The sequence below is a fragment of the Typopeltis vanoorti genome, chromosome 20 (assembly GCF_054136105.1).
Source record: "Typopeltis vanoorti isolate ZY-2024b chromosome 20, IOZ_Tvanoo_1.0, whole genome shotgun sequence".
NCBI lineage: Eukaryota > Metazoa > Arthropoda > Arachnida > Uropygi > Thelyphonidae > Typopeltis > Typopeltis vanoorti.
The window spans coordinates 3,280,772-3,302,827 of NC_143568.1; the positions used below are offsets into that span (position 1 = coordinate 3,280,772).

Here is a 22,056-nt window from a genome sequence, read left to right on the forward strand (position 1 = left end):
ACTGTTTACCGAAAACCTACACATACAGGACAATATATACACATAAACTCATACCACCACCCACACAAAAACTAGGTGTCATCAACACGCTAAAAAACAGAGCTCAGACGATTTGTTCCAGTGAACAGGCACTGAAAGACGAGTTTAAAATTATCAGTAATAACCTACAAAAAAACGGAAACAGCCAAAATACTATAAACAGAATTCTCTACAAAACCACAATAAAAAACAAAGACAAACCAGACTACAGTAAAACTATAACCATTCCCTACATTAAAGGAATCTCAGACAAAATAAACAGAGTACCTCAAAGCCACCTTCAAACCTCCTGCAAAATTAAAAAACCTACTCAACTCATCTAAAGATCCACTCCCTCCACTTGCTCACCCTGGAGTATACCAGATCTATTGTACTTGCAACATACCATATATAGGAAAACGGGATGCACTATTCCCATTAGACAAAAAGAACATAAACGACACATTAAATATAATAATTATGGTGAAGCTGGCCTTTCTGATCATGCCCTGAATACCTTACACAGAATTGACTGGAAAACCACCAGCTGTCTACATTGCACTAGAACATGGTATGAATGGAAATTCAAGGAAGCCTGTGAGATTATCAGCAACCACCCCAATCTGAACAACAATGATGGTTTAAAAATCCCAAACATTTGGAAGGTATATATTCGACCTTCCTCACCAAGAACAACTATAAACAGGACTGTAGAAAATCCAGTTTTGTAAATCAAAAATAAGAAGTGTAATACTAAAAATAGGACACCAATTGTTTCTGAAAGAAAACCATCTAAAAGAATGTTTATCCCTGTTATTGTAAAAATAGAATTTAGCTTGATGTAAAAATTTATTTTTTATTTTATTTTATTTTTATTTTATTTTATTTATTTTTTATTTTTTATTTTTATTTATTTTTTATTTATTTTTAATTTTTTATTTATTTATTTTTTTTCACCAGAGGTCACATCAGTAGAATAACATGTGATCAAATCATTGTTTCTGTAGCTTACAGTTAATGATGTAACTCGCTTGTTCTGTATACTCATGTACGCTCCAGATGATAATCTTGATGTGAAGATCGAAACGTCGGGATAATAAAAAAAAAAAGGTTTTTAACACGGTTGTAAATTCCATATAATTTTTAAAATGAATGCTGATCACCGTGTAACCCTAAAAGAAAGGAAGGCAACTACTCTACAACTCTCCGTCTCCACCACTCAACCTTATCCATAAACCGCCTAATCTACACCAACACCATCTACTGTCCACCATTACCACTATTATTTTCAGACAATCACAAACATTCATGCCCACAGTGGGATTCGAACCAGCAGCCTTTTGGCTGGAGAGCAGATACACTAACCACTCGGCCAACCAGGCCGGCACTCTCAAGTAATTCCCTTACTTGAGAAACATTCAAGTAATGGAGATTGATAAATTGTATGTACCTTTATGGTCTAACCTGAAATATAGATCACAGAATGGTATTCTAATAAACAGGTCCTCATGCTAGGAGTCTAGCAATTACCCATGGCTTGTGTCCAAAGTATCGTAACGTTGGCTAACAGATCTAAAAACGCAGAGCAGCAGAATCTATGTCTATTCACTAGTTGGTTGGTCCTCAAGTGGTGAAGTTCACCACCGGTTATCCTTTCCACTATTCTTGAAAAGGATTGAGGTAAGAACAGTGAAACTGAATGATTGACTCAATATTCTCTCCCCTGGATTTAACTGAATATAGTCCACCTGCATGCTGCATGGCAGATGTTAGAGGACTATAAAGAAACGTCAGGATGACATGAATGCAAATAATCCTGACTCCCCAACTAGTGGAGTAAACAAAAAGGACCAGAGCACTCGCTTCAATTCAAGACTCTTCTGATGATCCTCAAAAGATCAAAAGAGGCAGCACTCAATAAACCGTTTCTGATGATAATTACCGATAACTTGTAGTCCAATAGATTATCACACTTTCAACATATTCATACCCTCTCTCGTCTCCTGTTCAGTTTCTCCACGTTCACCATGTACCATTTTCGAAAAGACCACACCATTAATTATTTATTTTTCAGTGTGGTTTATTAGTGTGGCATAAGCATATATTCTACACATACTGGCCACTGAATTAGAAACTGTTATTTAATACTTTTTTGGACCTCCTTTTGCCCAAATTACATCACATGTGGGTTCAGCATAGATTCCACAAGGTGTTGGATTGCATCTACGTCTACAACATACCAGGCAGTCATTTAACTGGCTCAGTTTTGACAGAAGAGGAAATTATTCTCAGATCTGTTTTTCTAACATGTCCCATACATTCTCATTGGGCTTCAGATCTGGGGTTAGTTGTGGCAGGGAATATGATGAAAATTGCTGAACTACTGCCAAACAATTCTTGCATAATGGACAGCAACATTTGTCATCCATGGAATAGTGACCTGCTGAATAAGAAGTCAACATTGCAGGATGTACTTGATTGGCAACAATTTTCAGATATTCCTTGAGGACATCCGACCTTCCAGCAATATCAGAGGATTCATTCTGTACCAACAAAACATGCTCCACACTGACACCACTTGAGAACCTTGTTATGTTTACAAGGCAAGCTGGATTCATTGCTTCATGGAGCTTCTACCAAACTCTCTGCCTACTGTTGGTACAGAACAAAGTGCATCATGATGTGTCAGACCACATGACTTTTTTTCCAATCTTCCAGCATCCAGTTATGGTGACTCTGAGATCATTGTAGACAAACTTTCAGATTCTTCATAGAAATTAATAATTCTGTATAGGCATTCATTTGCCAATACTGATCCTCTTATTCCCTGCACATATTGGTGAGATATGGGTTGGGAACAGCCTTCATTAAATGCTTCTGTCAATTGCACATAGGAAATTCTGATTGTCTGTTCTAGCCTTCTCAGATGATGCTGATTGTTCTTGACGCTGTCTTAGCACAGTTAGGCCTTTAAGACAAGCAATGTAGCTTATTTTTTCACTGATTAAACACCCAAGATATCTCATATTTTGAAAAATCAGCCAGTTCTGCTGTTTTCAAAATCACCACTCCAGACAGCACCCATAATAAGCCCTTTATCGAACTTTGAAAAATCCTTTGTTTTTCCCATTGTGATCAACACTGACGATTACTGACCAGCATCAACATTCTTAAATAGTTGCTTAGAATGTGGGGCACTTGGGCAAGTATTTTGCTTATATGCTGCATAAGTGACATTTACATACATCTGCATAAAGGTTTTTAATTCAGTGGCCAGTATGTGTATGTAAATTCTCTATGTAATTTTTATTCTTTAAAGGGGGTAGGCAGCATGCTTCTCTAAACTTTTTTATAGTCACCAACTATGAAATTAGTTCACGGTTGGTAGAAACCGTAGAAACCATCCATTCATCAATGGATGGTTTCTACTGTTGCTATCTGGCCTGTTAAGAAGAAAGTGTGACAGAAGAATATTATGAGGGTGCACTGCTGATCATTTGCAATTATCTGAGAAAAAAAAAATCTTTCCTTTGTTGCACAAACCAGTCCTCAGCTGCAGATATGACTTTATCTGTCGTAAATCTTGTTCTTTTCAAGTGTTTCTTTAAATTTAGGAATAGGAAATAGCTGTGGCCAGGTCTGGTGAACAGGGTGGGTGAGGCAAACATTGAAAGCCAAGTTGTATATTGTTTGTTGGGGTTCATGAGTGTCGATTTTCCTGCAAAATCGACACACCTCTGCTCTGTTTCTTGTGGCATTTTTCCTTCGGTACCTACTTCTACTCAGCCATCTTAGTATTCATTATCTCCACTCTCCTTCTCAATTCACTGTTATATCTGGGCAACATGCCCACGACTCTCCCAACACTATTCTTCGTTACATGCTGCAACAACTACCTCAAGTTTCTGCCAACATTCTTTTTCTCCCCAACCAAGTCAATTGTGTCCATGACTACCACTAACTTTGTATTTCCTTTTCTGCAATGTATTTCCGCCCGGTATTTCCTTTTCTGCACTGCATCGCTTATTTTGCTTCGTTGTTCCACCAGGAAGTGTTTTGTGCACTTTATTAGTAATCACACCTCTAATGATAGGCCCCATACACTGATATACGACTATCCTCGGACTCTTTCTTTATAATATTAACTTCCTCCTTCTTGTTATCATCAGCTAATCTTTCCTTTAGTTGTTTAATATCCTCTTCCAGATGTTTCATTTTGCTTTTCATTTTCACTAACTTCTGCTGAAGCTCTTCTACGGTCTCAACGTTTACTTCCATTTCTAATCGCTCTAATCTATCCAGACACTTTCACATATTAACACTTTCCTTCTTCTCGTTTACCCAAACAGTCCACAGATATTTCATTTTTTGGTGCATGTATATATATATAGCAGTTTTTGCAACACATCCACTGCAAAAAATCCAAGGCAGAGCCAGACTTTCATACAGAAGCCTTCTGTGCCGTTGACGTACATTTCTTTATGGATGCCATCTTCAGAAGCTGAAGCAGTAAAAAAAAAAAAAAAAGTAGTAAAACACAATATAAACAAAAGATTTCAACAACACCACCGAAGGACACTTTTATCCAAACTGAAAATATACAGCACAGTTTGCAACGAAAAGCCACACTATAATAAATATAATTAAAAAACACTTATTGGCACAGCTCAAATCTACTACTTCATTTACTCATGATACTAGCACCATCAAAATGCATAAAAATTTATGCATTTTTATCTGAGTCAAATTATTAAAATAATTGATATGATCTGCCTTAGGTTTGTCCTTTTAAAAAGCCGAACGTTTGGGCTTGTCCAGGATTTTGGAAGTGTTTGCCAGGTTTAGCACTTTAAAATATAGCAATCTTACCTATACCACCAAAGCAAATGTCCATTTGTTCCAGCAAATCAAAGCCTCAGTTCATTTGTATCATTTTACAGCCTGCCATTGTACTACATTTTCCAAACTACAATTGTTACTCAATTTCTGCTCGTCCTTTTTCAGTCTCAGTTACTACATTATTCACTTCAGTGTTATTCACCCATTCCCTCCACTACTATTGAAACCTGTGCATTGGGTCTCAATCTTTTTCACCTGAGATGAGCACTTGGTCTTGGAGTGGTCTTTGAATAGTGTTGTATTGTGTTGAATAGAGGTTATAAGATGCTGATAAAAAAATAAAATAAAATAAATAAAGCTCATTGCAAAAGTAGTGAAGGCAACCCAGAGGATTACTGCAATACTAAGATGGACTTTCACCATTAAAGGTAAGTAGTGATTCCATTGTATAAAGCCCTATCAGGCCACATCTGGACTATTGTGGACAGATCTGGTCACTGGGATTTCAAGAGGATAAATTAATATTGGAGAAGATACAGTGAGAGATAGCCAAAATGATATCTGGAGTTGACAATGTTAAATATGCCAATACAGAGTTTGGTGGATAGAAGATGATTGAGACATTCAACCTGAAAAGTACTGTATTTACAGGATTGATATGGGGGATTTTTTTCATATAGTAAAACAAGGGGAGGAACCAGGAAAAGAGACCATCCTGGAAGTTGTGAAAAGAGGTGAGTATAAATGTAAGAAGTGGCTTTTTATGTGTGTGTGTGGAGAGAGTAGTTGGACCATGGAATTCATTGCTCGATAGTGGTGATTTGTGTGGATGGTGAATGGGTTTAGGGAGTTGTATGATACTTTATTCTCTAAGATGGGTCTCCCGCAATGAGTCTTATAATGCATGGGAGTCTGGAATAATAATAATAATAATAATAATAATATTTTTTTATATATTTTTTTTTTCAGATTTAAATATGTAGTATTTGATTTGAGGAAGAGACAAAAAGAAGTGGACTAGTTTATTCAGTGTTTCAAGTGAGAAATTTTAAAAAAGTGATTTTTTTTTTTTTTTTTTTTTTTTTGGCAGAAGGGTATTGAGATAAGCCTTACTGTATAAAAATGGAAATAGCACTATTTCTCACTTCAAGCACTGCCTTTTATGATTGCTGTATTAAAATTATATTAATTCTTTAACATACTGCAAACACTATGATAATACTTTTTTTTTTTAATGCAGAAATATGAAGTTAAGACTGAGCGGTGTGGCATACTAAATATTATAGTGCAGGTAAGTTTGCATACTAACTATTAAAATTAAAAAAAAAATCTAAGTGCAGTGTTATATTTAATAAAAATAACTTTTTTATTATTTTCAGGAGTCTTGTGGCAGTTGAGGCTATTATGACTATTTGTTACAATTCAATTTATGTTCATTCAGCACTGGTAATACATTTGCCAACCTCTTTGACAGTGCATTCTGCTCTCTGTGTAATAAAATAAAATAATCAACTCTTTACTTCCCACATTGACAAAGTCTTTATTAAACTTTCCTGTAAAGATTTTAATGATATGATTTTTAGAGAACTTAAGATCATCCAGAGACAATATTCACTCTATGACAAGAGAGGATATTGGATATTTTGTCATGCTGGATATTTAAAATAACACAAAAGCAATTCCAGGACTGGAATGTTGTCTATGTGCAGACAGACAGAAAGAAGCTAGTGTCAGAGCTTGTCAATTAAGATGAAATCAGTTAACGATTCAAATTGATAGGGAAATGTACTTATGTCCCTGCCAGTTTGAATCATTAACTGATTTCATCTTAATTGACAAGCTCTGACACTAGCTTCTTTCTGTCTGTCTGCACACAGCTAACATTCCAGTCCTGGAATTGCTTTTGTTTTATTTTAAATATCCAACAGGACAAAATATCCAAGACCCTGGAATTCATTGCTTGATAGTGGTGGATGGGTTTAGGGAATGGGCTTAAGGATCTTCCTCAGCCATAGCCAAGTTAGCCGGTCTTGGGCGTAGACAGCAGGGGTTTTCCCCCATAGGGAAATGTACTTATGTCCCTGCCAGTTTGAATCATTAACTGATTTCATCTTAATTGACAAGCTCTGACACTAGCTTCTTTCTGTATATATAATATACATATCTTTCTATATAATATTAACCCTTCAACAGCTTAAATGTCTCGATCACATCCCCCTTTGCCTTCTATCCACCAATCTGTAGTCTACATGCCCTCAGTGTATCCTCGATTAATATTATATAGTCCTGATATCATTTTTGTTATCCATCTCTGCACACACTCTCTCTCTCTCCAAGTTTACTTCATCCCTCTTCAAATCTCGATGACCAGATCTGAGCACTGAAATCTAGATGCAGTGTCCAGCAACTGGATGAGCACGTCTTTATTTCTTGTGGTCAAACATTGCCCCAATTCTCTGAGATGTCTTCACAACCTTTGCAATATGTCCATAGAACTTTAAATCTCTATCCACAATCACTTCAAGATTCCTTACTTCCTCCACTTCTTCCAGTATAACTCCACCAAGTGAATATGAAGCATCCCATCTGTGGATCCCAAATTTTAAGTTGCATTAAACTGATATTCCTATTCATTTGCCACACCTTTCCAGCTTTTTCAAATCCTCTTGAAGAGCCCAAATATCAGCACTATTACCAATGACTCTTGCAAGCTTCACATCATTTGCAAACAGCTGAACATCTTCCTGTAGTCCTGTGACAATATCACTGACATAAAGATAAGTAATGGTCCTAGGACTGAATCCTGTGGAACTCCACTTGTAATCTTCCTACTCCCTGATACTGCTCCCTATGTACAACTCTAATATCTATCAGGCAGCCTATCATCAATATCAATATAATTCACTAACCTGATATTCAAATCCATATATTGAAACTTAAAAATCAATCTGGCATGTGGCACCCTATCAAATGCCTTGGAAAAATCCAAAAAAAAAAAAAAATGACATTGTATGCCTTTATCTTCATCCACAACTCTTGTTACTCTATTGTAAATGGTAACCAGATTACTAAAATACTAAAACAAGAGTGCCCTTTAAGAAATGCACGATAGCCTGCATAAATAATATTACCTTTATCTGTCCAATTCCATATAAGAGTTCTTACCAATTTCTCCAAAATCTTAACAACAGAAGAAACACAAACAGGTCTGTAGTTTGATATCTCCATTCTACCACTACCCTTATGCAGTGGCACTATCTTACCCTCCTTCCACCTTGTTGAAAGTTTATTTTTCACTTGGTTAGAGTATAATAAAATTAGTTTAATCCTTTATCCAAGTGTGAGCAAACAAAGTTTGTACCTGAAAGTATCTTCAGGACTGGGGTAAGGTGGTACAACACCAGACAACTCGTTGCAAAGGTGGAGCAAGATACCAACACTCCTATCTTTATTAAAAATGGGTGCACACCATTTGGCAACTCCTATAGGTAGAGATGACCTGCTAATGCTTCTGCCTGGTATCTCCACTTGGGCCTGGCTCCTACTGAAGAGACCTCAATAAAGGTCGAAACTAGTCTGGGTAGTGGCCCTTCCCTTAATGCATAACATTAGACATATCCGCAAGGAGATCTGTTTTGCATTATAGGAGATACTGAGATAGGAGTGTTGGTAGCTTGCTCCACCTTTGCAACGAGTTGCCCCGGTGTTGTACCACCTTACCCCAGTCCTGAAGATACTTTCAGGCGCAAACTTTGTTTGCTCACACTTGGATAAAGGATTAAACTAATTTTATTAACCTCCTTCCACCTCTTCAGGAACCTGCCCCATTGCAAGACTCGTTAAACAGTCTGCTCAATCTACCAATCTCCTATCATTCTAATAATTTTATACTGGTCACTTTCCTAGCCTGAGCCTTATATTCCTCATGCAACTGTTCTGCACCTCTCTATATATGCCTTCCATAATCTTTTACTTCAGCAATTCCCCTTTTGGTACTCATTTGATTCCAAAATGCTTTATCTTCTTCAGTCAAGGTATACACTCTGTCACTGCTATCAACAATTTTTTGTTAAGTATCTCCTATGCACTAATGATCCCTCTTCCTTCAAATTCTTTCGTTCATTACAAGTTAAAAGAGCATTAGATGAGGGAATGGCATATACTGCCATTTTTTTAGACTTAGCAAAGGCATTTGACAGGGTGCCACATGATAAGCTGATATTTAAGTTGCAGCACATGGGTCTGGATGTCAGATTGGTCAACTGGATTCAGAATTGGCTGTCCGATAGGTATCAGAGAGTTGTGTATGGTGGGGCAGTTTCAAGGAAGCAGAGGGTTACAAGTGGGGTCCCACAGGGCTTAATACTGGGACCTATATTGTTTAACCTTTATATCAATGACATTGTCAGTGGATTGCAAGGAAATATTCAGTTGTTTGTGGATGATGCAAAGCTGGGAAGGATTATTAGTAATAGTTCAGTTGTGGTAGCCATGCAAGAGGATTTGAATAAGCTAGACAGATGGGCAAATGAAGTGGGGTGTTGGTTTAATGCAGCAAAATGTAAGGTCTTGAGGTTTGGGAAGCATCGATTAGATGCTGCATACTCTATGGAAGGAGTTATACTGGAGGAAGTAGGGGAGACAAGAGATCTGGGGTTGATGATTGATAGAAACCTGAAATTTAGGGGAAATATTGCAAAGGTGGTGAAGGTAACACAGAGGATTGCTACAATAATGAGAAGGACACTGATCTGCAGAGATAAAACAGTTATCATTCCGTTGTATAAGGACTCTGATCAGACCACACTTGGACTATTGTTCTCAGATTTGGACCCCAGGATTTGAAGGGGATAATTTAACTGTGGAAAGGGTATAAAGGCAGATAACAAAGATGGTTTCAGGACTGTACAATGATCATTATGAGGATTGGCTGAGGGAATGAATGTGGACTGCAGAGTTTGGTGGATAGAAGAAGGAGAGGTGATATGATTGAGACTTTTAAACTGTTGAGAGGTGGTTACAGGGTCGACACTGGGGAGTTCTTTCACTTGGTTGAACAGTGGGAAGGAGTGATGACAAGAGGCCATCCCTGGAAGTTACGAAAGTAAACTGTGAGCAAGAGGGTGAGGCGTGGTTTCTTTGCATGGAGGATGATTAAACCATGGAATGCATTGCCTGATGGAGTGGTGAGAGCAAGAACGGTCAATGAGTTCAAGGAGTGGTATGATAGACTTTGTTTCTTAGGGGGGACCTCCCATCGATGAGTCAATAGACTTTGTGTTTCTTAGGATGGACCTCCCATGATGAGTCTTTTGACTCCATGGAGGTCAGAATAATAATAATAATATTATTATTATTATTATTATGGGCAGCTCCAAGGAGTCCTTAGATTCATCGAGGGAAGTCCAACATCATGTCAAAAACAACTATTCAACATTCACACAGTATCTATCATACTTCTTCTTGAACTCATTTACAGTCATGGCACCTGCAACAGGCTCTGGCAGCTTATTCCACTCATTTACCACTCTCCAAGTAAAAAACCTAGCTCTAACACCCTTGCTAACCACACTCTTACCAAGCTTCCATGGATGGCCCCTAGTCCTTCCACTACCACTACCAGTCCTGTTCTCAAAAATATCTTCTGAATTAATTTTATAGAAACTCTTCAGTAATTTGAATGTCTCCATCATATCTCCCCTTCCCCGCCCATCAGCCAAATTCTGCAGTCTACAAATCTTTAACCTGTTCTGATAAGGTTCATTTCATAGTCTTGCTATTATCTTGGTCACTCGTCTCTGGATCTTCTCCACCTCCTCCCCATCGCGAAGAAACCCTGGCACCCATATCTGAGCACAGTAGTCTAGTGGGGTCTTATCAAGGCTTGATACAGAGGAACGATAACTTGTTTGTCTCTGCTCGTTAAAGTGTTTTTCAGCAACCAAATGATTTGATGAGCTGATTTTGCCACTTTTACGATGTGTCCCCTAAACTTCAACTCCCTATCCACCAACACTCCCAAAATTCCTGGCCTCGTCAATCTCCTGGAGTACAGTTCCACCAGTGTTAAAAACTACTACTAATCTTTTAACCCCAAAATGCAAAGCCTTACATTTTTCCACATTAAATTGACATCCATTCTCCTTAGCCCAATCCTCCAAACTATCCAAATCATCCTGCAAAATTTGACATCCTGAGCATTCACTATTGCTCTACCTAACTTTGCATCATCAGCAAACAAATGAACAGATCCTTTCCTATATCGTTAATGAACAAATTAAACAGTAGTGGTCCAAGAACAGAACCCTGCAGCACACCGCTAATCACAAGCCGTCTTTTGGACTCTACTCCTGAATAAAACACTCTCTGATATCTCTCCATCAACCACCCTCCTATCCATCTCACCAACCCTATATCCATTCTCATATGCTGCAGTTTACTGATTAGAATTCCATGTGGTATCGTATCAAAGGCTTTAGTAAGGTCCAGTAGAATCACTGTAAACCCTTTACCTTTATCCAGTTCAGCCGTCACTGTGTTATAGAACGTGAGCAAGTTACTGAGGCATGATCTACCCATCACAACACCATGCTGTCCCCATAGAGTATCCCATTTTCATCTATCCAATCTTGTATTTTCCTCTTGACTATTTTCTGAAAGACCTTGACAACAATTTCTGATATGCTAATTGGGCGGTAATTTTCAACAGTAGCCTTGGAACCTCCTTTAACCAGTGGAACTGTTTTCCCCTCTTTCCACCCCCTTGGGACTAACCTAGACCGGAGACTCAAATTAAACAAAATGGTCAAAGGCACTGACAATTCTTTAGCCGCTTCTCGTGTGACATGAGCTGGTATACTATCCAATCCCGCAGATGAGTTGACATTAAGGTTTTGTAATAGACTATTCATCTGTACTTCATTCACCACAATTCCAGTATAAGCTGTTTGTTCTTCCATTTCTGCAATGTCACCACATGGATGATATACTCTTGCAAAGTGCTCACTCAGTAATTCTACTATATCAACTGATTCGGTTACCTCCCTACCATCGACATTCTTTAAAATCAATCTGCCGTATACATTTTTTCTTTTACTTGCAACATATCGATAAAGTTGTTTGGGATTCTCTTTAGCCTACATGGCTAATGTTCTTTCATAATCCACTTTTGCTTTTCTTAGCACACTTGTTACCCTTCTGGTCTGGGCTTTATACCGTTCATGTGCCTGCAGGTCACCTTTCTCCTTAAATTCCCTCCATAGTTGTTTCTTTTTTTGCTGCTCAAGCTTAATGGTGTTATTCATCCATTTAATCCTTACTTGATTTATTATTCGGACTCTAGTTATACAGTCAGCTATTGCCTCCTGCAAAAACTTCTTAACCACCTCCCATGCACTATCAACAATCAGCCCTTGCAGTTTTACATGCCATGGCACCGAACCAAACACACTCCTAAGCTTGTCATACTTACCAACCCGATAATTCCACATGTACCCTTTCTTAATTGTAAATTCCACACCTTTAGCCACCTCCCAAGTCAAGACCCTATGATCACTCTCACCAATTGGTAACATTGTGGTCATATTCGTTACAGCTAAATCCTCAGATGCAATTACTAGCTCAAGCACTCTCTGATCCCTAGTATTTTCCATTACATGCTGTCGCAGATAGTTATCCCATAATAACCGCATAAAACCCAATTCCTTTCCCGTGTGTCCTCTCCTTCCTCCAATCAATGCTACCATAGTTGAAATCTCCCATAATAATTACAAGGGTAATTATTATGGGAGATTTCTTCTTCCACTCATTTCTTCTATTTGCTTGTGCAAACTATCTCCAGCATCTTTTTCATCACCTGGTCTATAGCAGCACCCAATTGTATATTTTGTTCTGCTAGCTTCAATCTCACACCAAATGGCCTCAAATGTGCTCTTTTCTCTATCCTGCAATTCAACTTTTATTCTCCTTGACTGCAGCTCATCAGCTATCATCAATAATACTCCTCCCTCCATTTTATTCTCCTTGTCATTCCTGAACACACTATACCCCTCGCATTCAATCCCACTAGCTATATCTTCTTCAGTCAGCGATGTTTCACTAATGCCAATAACCTGTGGTCTGCAAGTGCCAACAAAGGCCAAAAATTCTTCCTTCTTGTTCCTAATACTCCTAGCATTAGTATACATGAATTGCAGACCCCCTGTTAGTCCCATCCCTACCTTGATGCCTTATACTGATTATCCCATTCTGATTTGTTGTCCTTCGTACTCGCTCAGGCATATTATACTCATTCATATACTCAACTGCCTCCCTAAGGTCTACATATCTACTCCCCCCCCTTAATAAATCTAGTTTCCCTGATTCTGCACATGCACTTCATTCAACAACACTTTTTCAAGTCTCCTTACACCGAATCCATTCAAATGCAAACCATCCATCTTATATAGATCCTTTCGCCCGTCGAACTCACTCTACACTTTGTGTGTTTTTGGAGTGTTATAACTTATTATTTGATAAAACACGTTGCAATAATTATGGCACCTGTACGAAGGAAAATGGCGGCCAGTAATGATGGTTCGCCATCTTTATCAAAGAACGGTAGTATAAAAGAAATGAGTCAGTGTACTAGCTGTGAAATGTACGCTTTGCGGAGTGCGGTCGGAGTGTGGATAGATGATAATAAAGGATTGAATGTGTGTAGAAAATGTAGGGAGAATGAGGAATTGAAGTGTATTTCGGATCATGAGTGTGATATTTTTGTCAAACTTCAGAATGAAGAAAATAGCGATATGACAAGAAACGGCAAGGTTGTACATGAGAATTATGAGAGTGTGAATGTAGAAAGTGTGAATGATAGTATTAATGGTTTCTCAGAGAATAAAAAAGATGAGATAGATGCATTGAGTGAGATCGCGTTGTTGAATGGTGCGATAGAAAGGGCAAAACAGCAGCTAGAGTGCATGAACAAAAGTCGACTGAATTAACCAACTAATAATAAAAGGTATGACAGGACAAATAGGCGTATGAATGTGAACATGAACAAAATGTAGGATAGAGTGCTGTATGGAGACTCGTTAGTACGAGGTGTGTTAGTAGAGGATTTGACAAAATCGTACCAACCTGGTGCGACCATAAAGGATGTAACTGAGTCTATTAGAGAGCAAAAGGAAAGGGTGAAAGAAATGATTGTTGTGGCAGGTACGAATGATTTGAAAGGAGATAAAATGGAAATGATAGAAGACCTGAATGAATTGTTTGAGGTAGCAAAAGAAAAGAGTGAGAGAGTTAGAATGATTAGTCTTTTGCCACGGTATGACAGTGAAATGTTTAAAAGGAGGGCCATAATTGCGAATGACTTTATGCGTTGGTTATGTATGACCAGTGGTGTGGAATTTGTGGACGTGTGGAGTGAGTTTGATGGGTGAAAGGATCTATATAAGATGGATGGCTTGCATTTGAATGGTTACAGTGTAAGAAGACTTGAGAAAGTGTTGCTGAATGTAGTGGATGTGCAAATTCAGGGAAACTAGATTTGTTAAGGGGGGGGGGGAGTAGATATACAGTCCTTAGGGAGGCAGTTGAATGTAAGAATGAATATAATATGCTAGAGCAAATAAGGACAACAAACCAGAGTGGGATAGTTAATATAAGGTATCAAGGTAGGGTTGGGGCTAATGGAGGTCTTAAATTCATGTACACTAATACTAGGAGTATTAGGAACAAGAAGGAAGAGTTTTTGGCCATGGTTGGCACTTCCAGACCACAGGTTATTGGTATTAGTGAAACATGGCTGACTGTAGATGATATAGCTAGTGGGATTGAATGTGATGGGTATAGTGTGTTCAGGAATGACAGAGAGAATAAAATGGGGGGGGGGGGAGTATTGTTGATGATAGCTGATGAGCTACAGCCAAGGAGAATAGAACTTGAATTGCAGGATAGAGAAAAGAGCACATTTGAGGCCATTTGGTGTGAGATTGTGGCTAGCAGAACTAAATATACAATGGGTGCTGCTATAGACCAGGTGATGGAAAAGATGGTGGTGACAGTATGCACAAGCAACTAGAAGAAATGAGTGGAAGGAGGGTGATTATTATGGGAGATTTCAACTATGGTCGCATTGATTGGAGTGAGGAGAGGACACACGGGAGGAAGGAATTAGATTTTATGTGGTTATTAAGGGTTAACTATCTGCGACAGCATGTAATGGAAAATACTAGAGGTCAGAGAGTGCTTGACCTAGTAATTACATCTGAGGATTTGGCTGTAACAAATATGACCACATTGCCACCAATCGGTGAAAGTGATCATAGGGTCTTGACTTGGGAGGTGGCTAAAGGGGTAGAATTTCAATTAAGACAGGGTACATGTGGAATTATCGGGCTGGAAAGTATGACAAGCTTAGGAGTTTGATTGGCTCAGTGCCATGGCATGTACAACTGCAAGGACTAAAAGTTGATAGTGCATGGGAGGTAGTTAAGAAGTGCTTGCATGAAGCAATGCCTGACTGTATACCTAGAGTCCGAATAATAAATCAAGCAGGGGTTAAATGGATGAATAACACCATTAAGCTTGAGCTGCAAAAAAAGAAACAACTATGGAGGGAATTTAAGGAGAAAGGTGACCGGCAGGCACACGAACGCTATAAAGCGCAGGCCAGAAGGGTAACGAGTGTGGTAAGAAAAGCAAAAAAGGATTATGAAAGAACATTGACCATGCAGACTAAAGAGAATCCTAAACAGTTTTTTAGATATGTAGCAAGTAAAAGGAAAAATGTACATGGCAGAATGATTTTAAAGAATGCCGATGGTAGGGAGGTGACTGAATCAGTTGATATAGTTGAGTAACTGAGTGAGCACTTTGCAAGAATATATCATCCAGGTGGTGACATTGCAGAAACAGTAGATTATACGGGAATTGTGGTGAATGAAGTGGAGGTGAGTAGTCTATTGCATAATCTCAATGTCAATACATCTGTGGGATTGGATGGTATACCAGCTTGTGTTGTACGAGAAGCAGCTAAAGAATTGTCAGTACCCTTGACCATTTTGTTTAATTTGAGTCTCTGGTCTGGGTTAGTCCCGAAGGGGTGGAAAGAGGGGAAAATGGTTCCACTGCATAAAGGTGGTTCCAAGACTGCTGTTGTAAATTACCGACCGATTAGCATATCAGGAATCATTGTCAAGGTCTTAGAGAAATTAGTCAAGAAAAGAATACAGGATTGGATAGATGAAAATGGGATATTGTATGGGGGACAACATGGTTTTGTGAAGGTAGATCATGCCTCAGTAACTTGCTCACGTTTTATAACACAGTCACGGCTGAACTGGATAGGGGTAATGGGTTTACAGTGATACTACTGGACCTTGCCAAGGCCTTTGACAGGATACCACATGGAACCCTAATCAGCAAACTGGAGCAGATGGGGATAGATATAGGATTGGTAAGATGGATAGGAGGGTGGTTGAAGGAGAGATACCAGAGAGTGGTTTATTCAGGAGTGGAGTCAAAAAGACGTCTTGTGACCAGCGGAGTGCCGCAGGGCTCTGTTCTTGGACCACTGCTTTTCAATTTGTTCGTCATTGATATTGGAAAGGATTTGAGAGGAAGTGTTCACTTGTTTGCTGATGATGCAAAGTTGGGTAGAGCAATTGTGAGTGCGCAGGATGTCAAAATTTTACAGGATGATTTGGATAGTTTGGAGAACTGGGCTAGGAAAAATGGATGTCGGTTTAATGTGGCAAAGTGTAAGGTTATGCACTTTGAGGTGAAAAGAATAGCAGCAGTATATCGCATTGGTGGAACCGTGCTCCAGGAGATTGATGAGGCCAGGGATTTGGGAGTGCTGGTGGATAGGGAGTTGAAGTTTAGGGGGCACATTGCAAAAGTGACTTAAACAGCTCACCAAATCACTTGGCTTCTGAAAAATACTTTATCATGCAGAGACAAACAAGTTGTTGTTCCTCTGTATCGAGCCTTGATAAGACCCGATCTGGACTTCTGTGCCCAGTTATGGGCACCAGGGTTTCTTCGTGATGGGGAGGAAGTGGAGAGGGTTCGGAGACGAGTGACCAAGATGATAGCAGGTCTGTGGAATGAATCTTATGAGAATAGGTTGAAGATTTGTGGGTTGCAGAAATTGGACGATAGGCAAAGGAGGGGTGATATGATTGAGACATTCAAATTACTGAAGGGTTTTTATAAGATTGATCCAGAAGATATTTTTGAAAATATGACTGGTGGTGGGAGGATTAGGGGCCATGCATGGAAGCTGGGCAAGAGCGTGGTTGACAAGGGTTTTAGAGCTAGGTTTTTTACTTGGAGAGTGGTGAATGAGTGGAATAAGCTTCCAGAGTCTGTTGTGGGTGCTACGACCGTGAATGAGTTCAAGGCAAGATATGATAGATACTGTGTGAATGTTGAATAGTTGTTCCAGACATGATGTTAGTGCCCCCCTCGATGAGTCTGTCGACTCCTTGGAGTTTCCCGGAACAATAATAATAATAATACACGTCCACAAATTCCACATCATCCTAACTCCCTCACTTTTTTCTTTTGCTACCTCAAACAGTTCATTCAGGTCCTCTATCATTTCCATTTTATCTCCTTTCAAATCATTCATACCTGCCACCACTATCATTTCTTTCACCCTTTGCTTTTGCTCCCTAATAGACTCACTTATGTTCTTAATGGTCACACCCAGTTGGTACAATTTTGTCAAATTCTCTACTATCAAACGTCGTACTAATGAATCTCCATACAGCATTCGATCCTTCATTTTGTTTTCATTCACAATCATACTCTTATTTTTCCTATCATACTTATCATACTTTTTTTTATTGGCTGGTACACTCGGTAGACATTTGTGCATATGCTCCAGCTGATGCTTTGCTCTATATATCGCTCTGCTCAACAGCACGATCTCACTCATTGCATCTATCTCATCTTTTTTATTATCTGTTAAACCATTAATTTGCTCTGTATTAATACCTTCATTCACACTTTCTACATTCAGGCCCTCACAGCTCTCTGGTACAACCTCGCAATTTCTTACCATATCGCTATTTTCTACATTCTGAAATTTGACAAAAATATCACACTCACTACCTTAAATACACTTTAATTCCTTATTTTCCTTACATTTTCTACACACATTCACTCCATTATTATCATCTAACCATACTCCAACTGCTCTCTGCAAAGCATACATTTCGCAGATAGTACATTGAATAGTATCCTTTATATTACAGTTTTTGAACAAAAATGGTGACCCATTATTACTAGCCACAATTTTCCTTCTTACCGAAACCATGTGTGCGCTTCTATCATATTTTATCAAATTAATAATTGAAACACCAAAAACACAAACAGACACACTAAAATACGAAAAGCAAAAACCATGTCCTCTAACACTACTCATCCTGAATCATCAAATCTCCATACATTACACTCTGAATAAATTCATTCATCCATCCTTCTCTCACTGGCGTTTCACACATTATGGCTTCCAGTCTCTCTCTCTCTATCCCTTGTTTCCACACTCTCTTGGTTTTCTGCGATTTCTTTTCTTCCACTGTCTCTCTCATTCTTTTGCCTTCCTCTCTCCCTTGCTCTCTGATGCCATTCTTTTACACCTGCTCTTGTTCTTCTTGCATTCTCTATCAACCTCTCTATCCTCCTAAGATCTTCATTCACCCTCCTCAATTTGGTCTTCATTCCTTCCGTCTCCTTTCTCAGGTTTCATTTCTCTCTTCACACATTCTGTTTTCCATTTACAATTCTCACACACACAATTGCAAACCATCAGACAAACCATTTCCGTCCACTAAACTTCCCATGGCTAAATTCATATGTCTTTAATATTCTCTCCACCCTCAAACACGCTGCTGGCATCCACAAACTGAATCGCCCATTTCTGAAGCACTATCTTTACCACTGCTAAATCCCGAGATTGAGACACTATGTCTCCCAAATTCTCCTATATTTCATGCACATATACATCCCATCTCATACCTGCCACATTTTAAACAATGGGTGACATGTGTACTGCATGCATAATAAGCTACAAAATCTTAACTATGCAATGAATAATGTAGTCTTTAAATGGTGGAAGGCTAGGTATTGTGCTAAAACTGGTAGCTGCCATGTTGAATACAATCAGACAGTTAAATCCTAACAAACTATCACACAGTCATACAAAAAAAATCATCAATTGGAATAGCACAAACTGAAAAATCAGTATTGTCATAAAATAAATGCATCTTTGCTTACTACTAATACTTTTTTTTTTTTTAACTGCATGTGTCATGCATTGCATCCCTCTTTGCATACTAGTAGTGCCATCACCATAATAATATAAAGTGACAGTTGAATTAAATTAAGAGAACACTTGAGCTATAATATTGTTAGACCATGCAGAGGCATTTGATAGGTATATGGAAATCTCTTAAGTAAACCGCAACAAATTGTTATTATTATGGGCAACTCCAAGGAGTCCTTAGACTAATTGAGGGACGCCCTAAACATGTCAAGAACTATTCAAGAAAAATTTCACTCTCAGAAAATAATTCTCCATCTGAAAAACATGCGTTCGTACTCACACACTGTGTATATACAACTAGTCTAGCCTTAAATACTGTTACAACTTGAACATCACATAAACCTTTAATTTATCAGTAAATCATTTACAGCTTTCGCACATACAAACCACATGTATAATATTCATATAGCAGCACTCAACATTCAAAATATCCCCTGTTTGCCTTCATGCATGCTCGACGTCTGTGAGGCCACATGTTGATGGCAGTCCACACACACACAGCATCCAATGGAAATGCTGCCACTGCTTGCTCCAAATCCACCTTCAGGCTGGCAGTGCTAGGGTGTCATTTCTTGCAGGCTACTCTCTCAAGCTCCGAACACAATTTGAAGTCCATCGCATTCAGATTGAGACTTCCAGATGGCCAATCAGATGGTGATATGTAGTCAGGCACATTCTTTTCCAACCACTGTTGTGTGGTCCTTGCCTTGTGTGTGTGTGTGTGCAGGTGCTAAGTCCTGTTGGAAAGTTCACTGCCTGCTATGAAGCAAGGTGTTGTTCAGGGGCTGTATCACAGGTTCCAGCACAATGTCTTGATACACTTTGGAAGAAGTTTTGACCTCTTTCTTGCAGAAATGCAACTTGGATACCCCCCCCCCCCTCCAATACATCACCCACCACCAAACCATTGCCGACATAGGATGATGACCTCTCTAAATCCTTGGTGCTATTGCACATGCTGTGCAACCATACGAAGCATAAACCCAATCATTTTGGCAGTTAAATAACTCTCAATGGTGAAAATCTCATTTGTGAAAAAGATCTCTGTCTGTTGTTGGTGTACCACAGGAGAAGTGTCTTTGATTTTATCACCCCCTGCTGTATAAGTTGTGGTGTTAGGAAATGTCCAGTAGAAAGATGATAGGCTATCACCCACAGGTCATCAGTTAATACATGTGACATTTTTCTCTTCCAAACATTCATCTCTCATGATATCACTTTCTGCATTCAGACAGGATTACAGCAGAGGTTACAGGATTACAGCTTCACAGCCCTTGCAAGCTGTTGCATGCTAACTCAGTGTGGTCAGTCAACTTTTTGGTAGTTAGATACATCTTCTGTATCAATATAACGATTAATAGTCTGACACAAACATCAGTGTTTTTAGCATGCTGAAAATAAGGTGGCTGCATTCGAACCTTATGAAGTGCTTTTACTACCACACAGTTCTCATAATCTCCCCCACTGCATGTTAACCTACAACTAGACCTCTCTCTCTCTCTCTCTCTCTCTCTCTCTCTCTCTCTCTCTCTCTCTCTCTCTCTCTCTCTCTCTACTGATTAGCATGTGAATGTTGGCTGCATACAGCCCACTAATGGTACCAGGCTTGCACAATTCTGTCATCAGCGCTGGAGTGTGTATGGAAGTTGTAATAGTATTTATGGCAAGACCACATATATACAAAGTCCAAAGACTCATCGTGGGAGGGCACTCTACTTCACTAAATGCATCTCATCTTCTCCACTGCTACTTAATTCTCCAACTATGACACTACTACCATCAAATCCATCTATCACTCATCATTACCAACAATAGTATTTTTGTCTGTAAATTGTGTGTGTTCTGAAAGCCAGTTTGTTTGAACATGGAAGAAGAAGCCCTGCTACCACCATATGAGATTGGCTAACTCACCTTCAAGTGAAAAAGCCCATATAAGGATTCCCCTCTTTACAACGAGGATCGACCCCCAGGTCTTTTCCAGTTGAAGGGTGCAAGGTTCTGCTTTTCTTCCAGTTGCACTATGGCAGCTTCTATATATCTTCAGAGGTGTGTGTGTGTGTGTGTGTGTGTGTGTGTGTGTGTGTGTGTGTGTGTGTGTGTGTGTGTGTGTGTGTGTGTGTGTGTGAGTGACCACCTCTGGATGATATGTAAATATATATTTAGCGAAGAAATAAAGATTATTTTTGCTTAGAGAGTAGTGAATGAGTGGAATAGGTCACTATCAGTGTATGATTTAAGGGTATATATGCATGCACACACATGCTGTGTGTTTCAGGCAGAGCATTATTTTCTGAGAATGATTTTTTGCTCTGACGTGGAAAATATCTTCAGAGGAGCAAATTGATTGTTCCAATCTGGATAGATAAAAAAAAAAATTCCTTTTGAATTGTTCCAAGAAGAACATTTCATTTTGGTTTAAAAGCATTTATATCTCCGGCTGACTATATAGGAGCATGCAGGTGACTATTGTGCTGTAGGATTCTGTAGTGTCTTGATCCACTTCTATTTAATTACACATTATTGGTATTGAGGATAATTTGAAAAGTAATTCAGTTGTTTACTGATGATGCTAATTTTGGGATAGCACTTTTTGTAACAAATGTAGAATCTTACATGATGATTTGAATATACTGACATTGGGGGTGGGGATAAAGGATGATTGCCATTTCAGCATGACAAAGCAAAGTTATGCAATTTGGGATGAAAAGATGACAAGCATGGCATGCATTGTATTGACAAGACCATCTGGGAAATTGAGGTTAGGGGTTTGAGTAGTGATGGACAAAGAGTTGAAGTTCAGGGAATTTATTCCAAAAGTGGACAAAACCCAAAACAATTACTTAGATGTTGGAAAAAAATACATTTACTAGTTGAATATG

At 38.8% G+C, this 22,056-nt stretch overlaps 1 protein-coding gene across 2 annotated transcripts in view; it reads left to right on the forward strand.

Moving 5' to 3' along the window:
• LOC150095196 (uncharacterized protein ZK1073.1-like) overlaps positions 1 to 22,056 on the forward strand; it is a 347,623-nt gene that overhangs the window by 74,158 nt on the left and 251,409 nt on the right. For both annotated transcript variants that reach the window (XM_090410330.1, XM_090410331.1), the window contains exon 2: positions 6,098 to 6,148. In XM_090410330.1, coding sequence (XP_090266456.1) covers positions 6,098 to 6,148 — 51 coding nt within the window. The remainder of the gene's footprint in view (positions 1 to 6,097; positions 6,149 to 22,056) is intronic.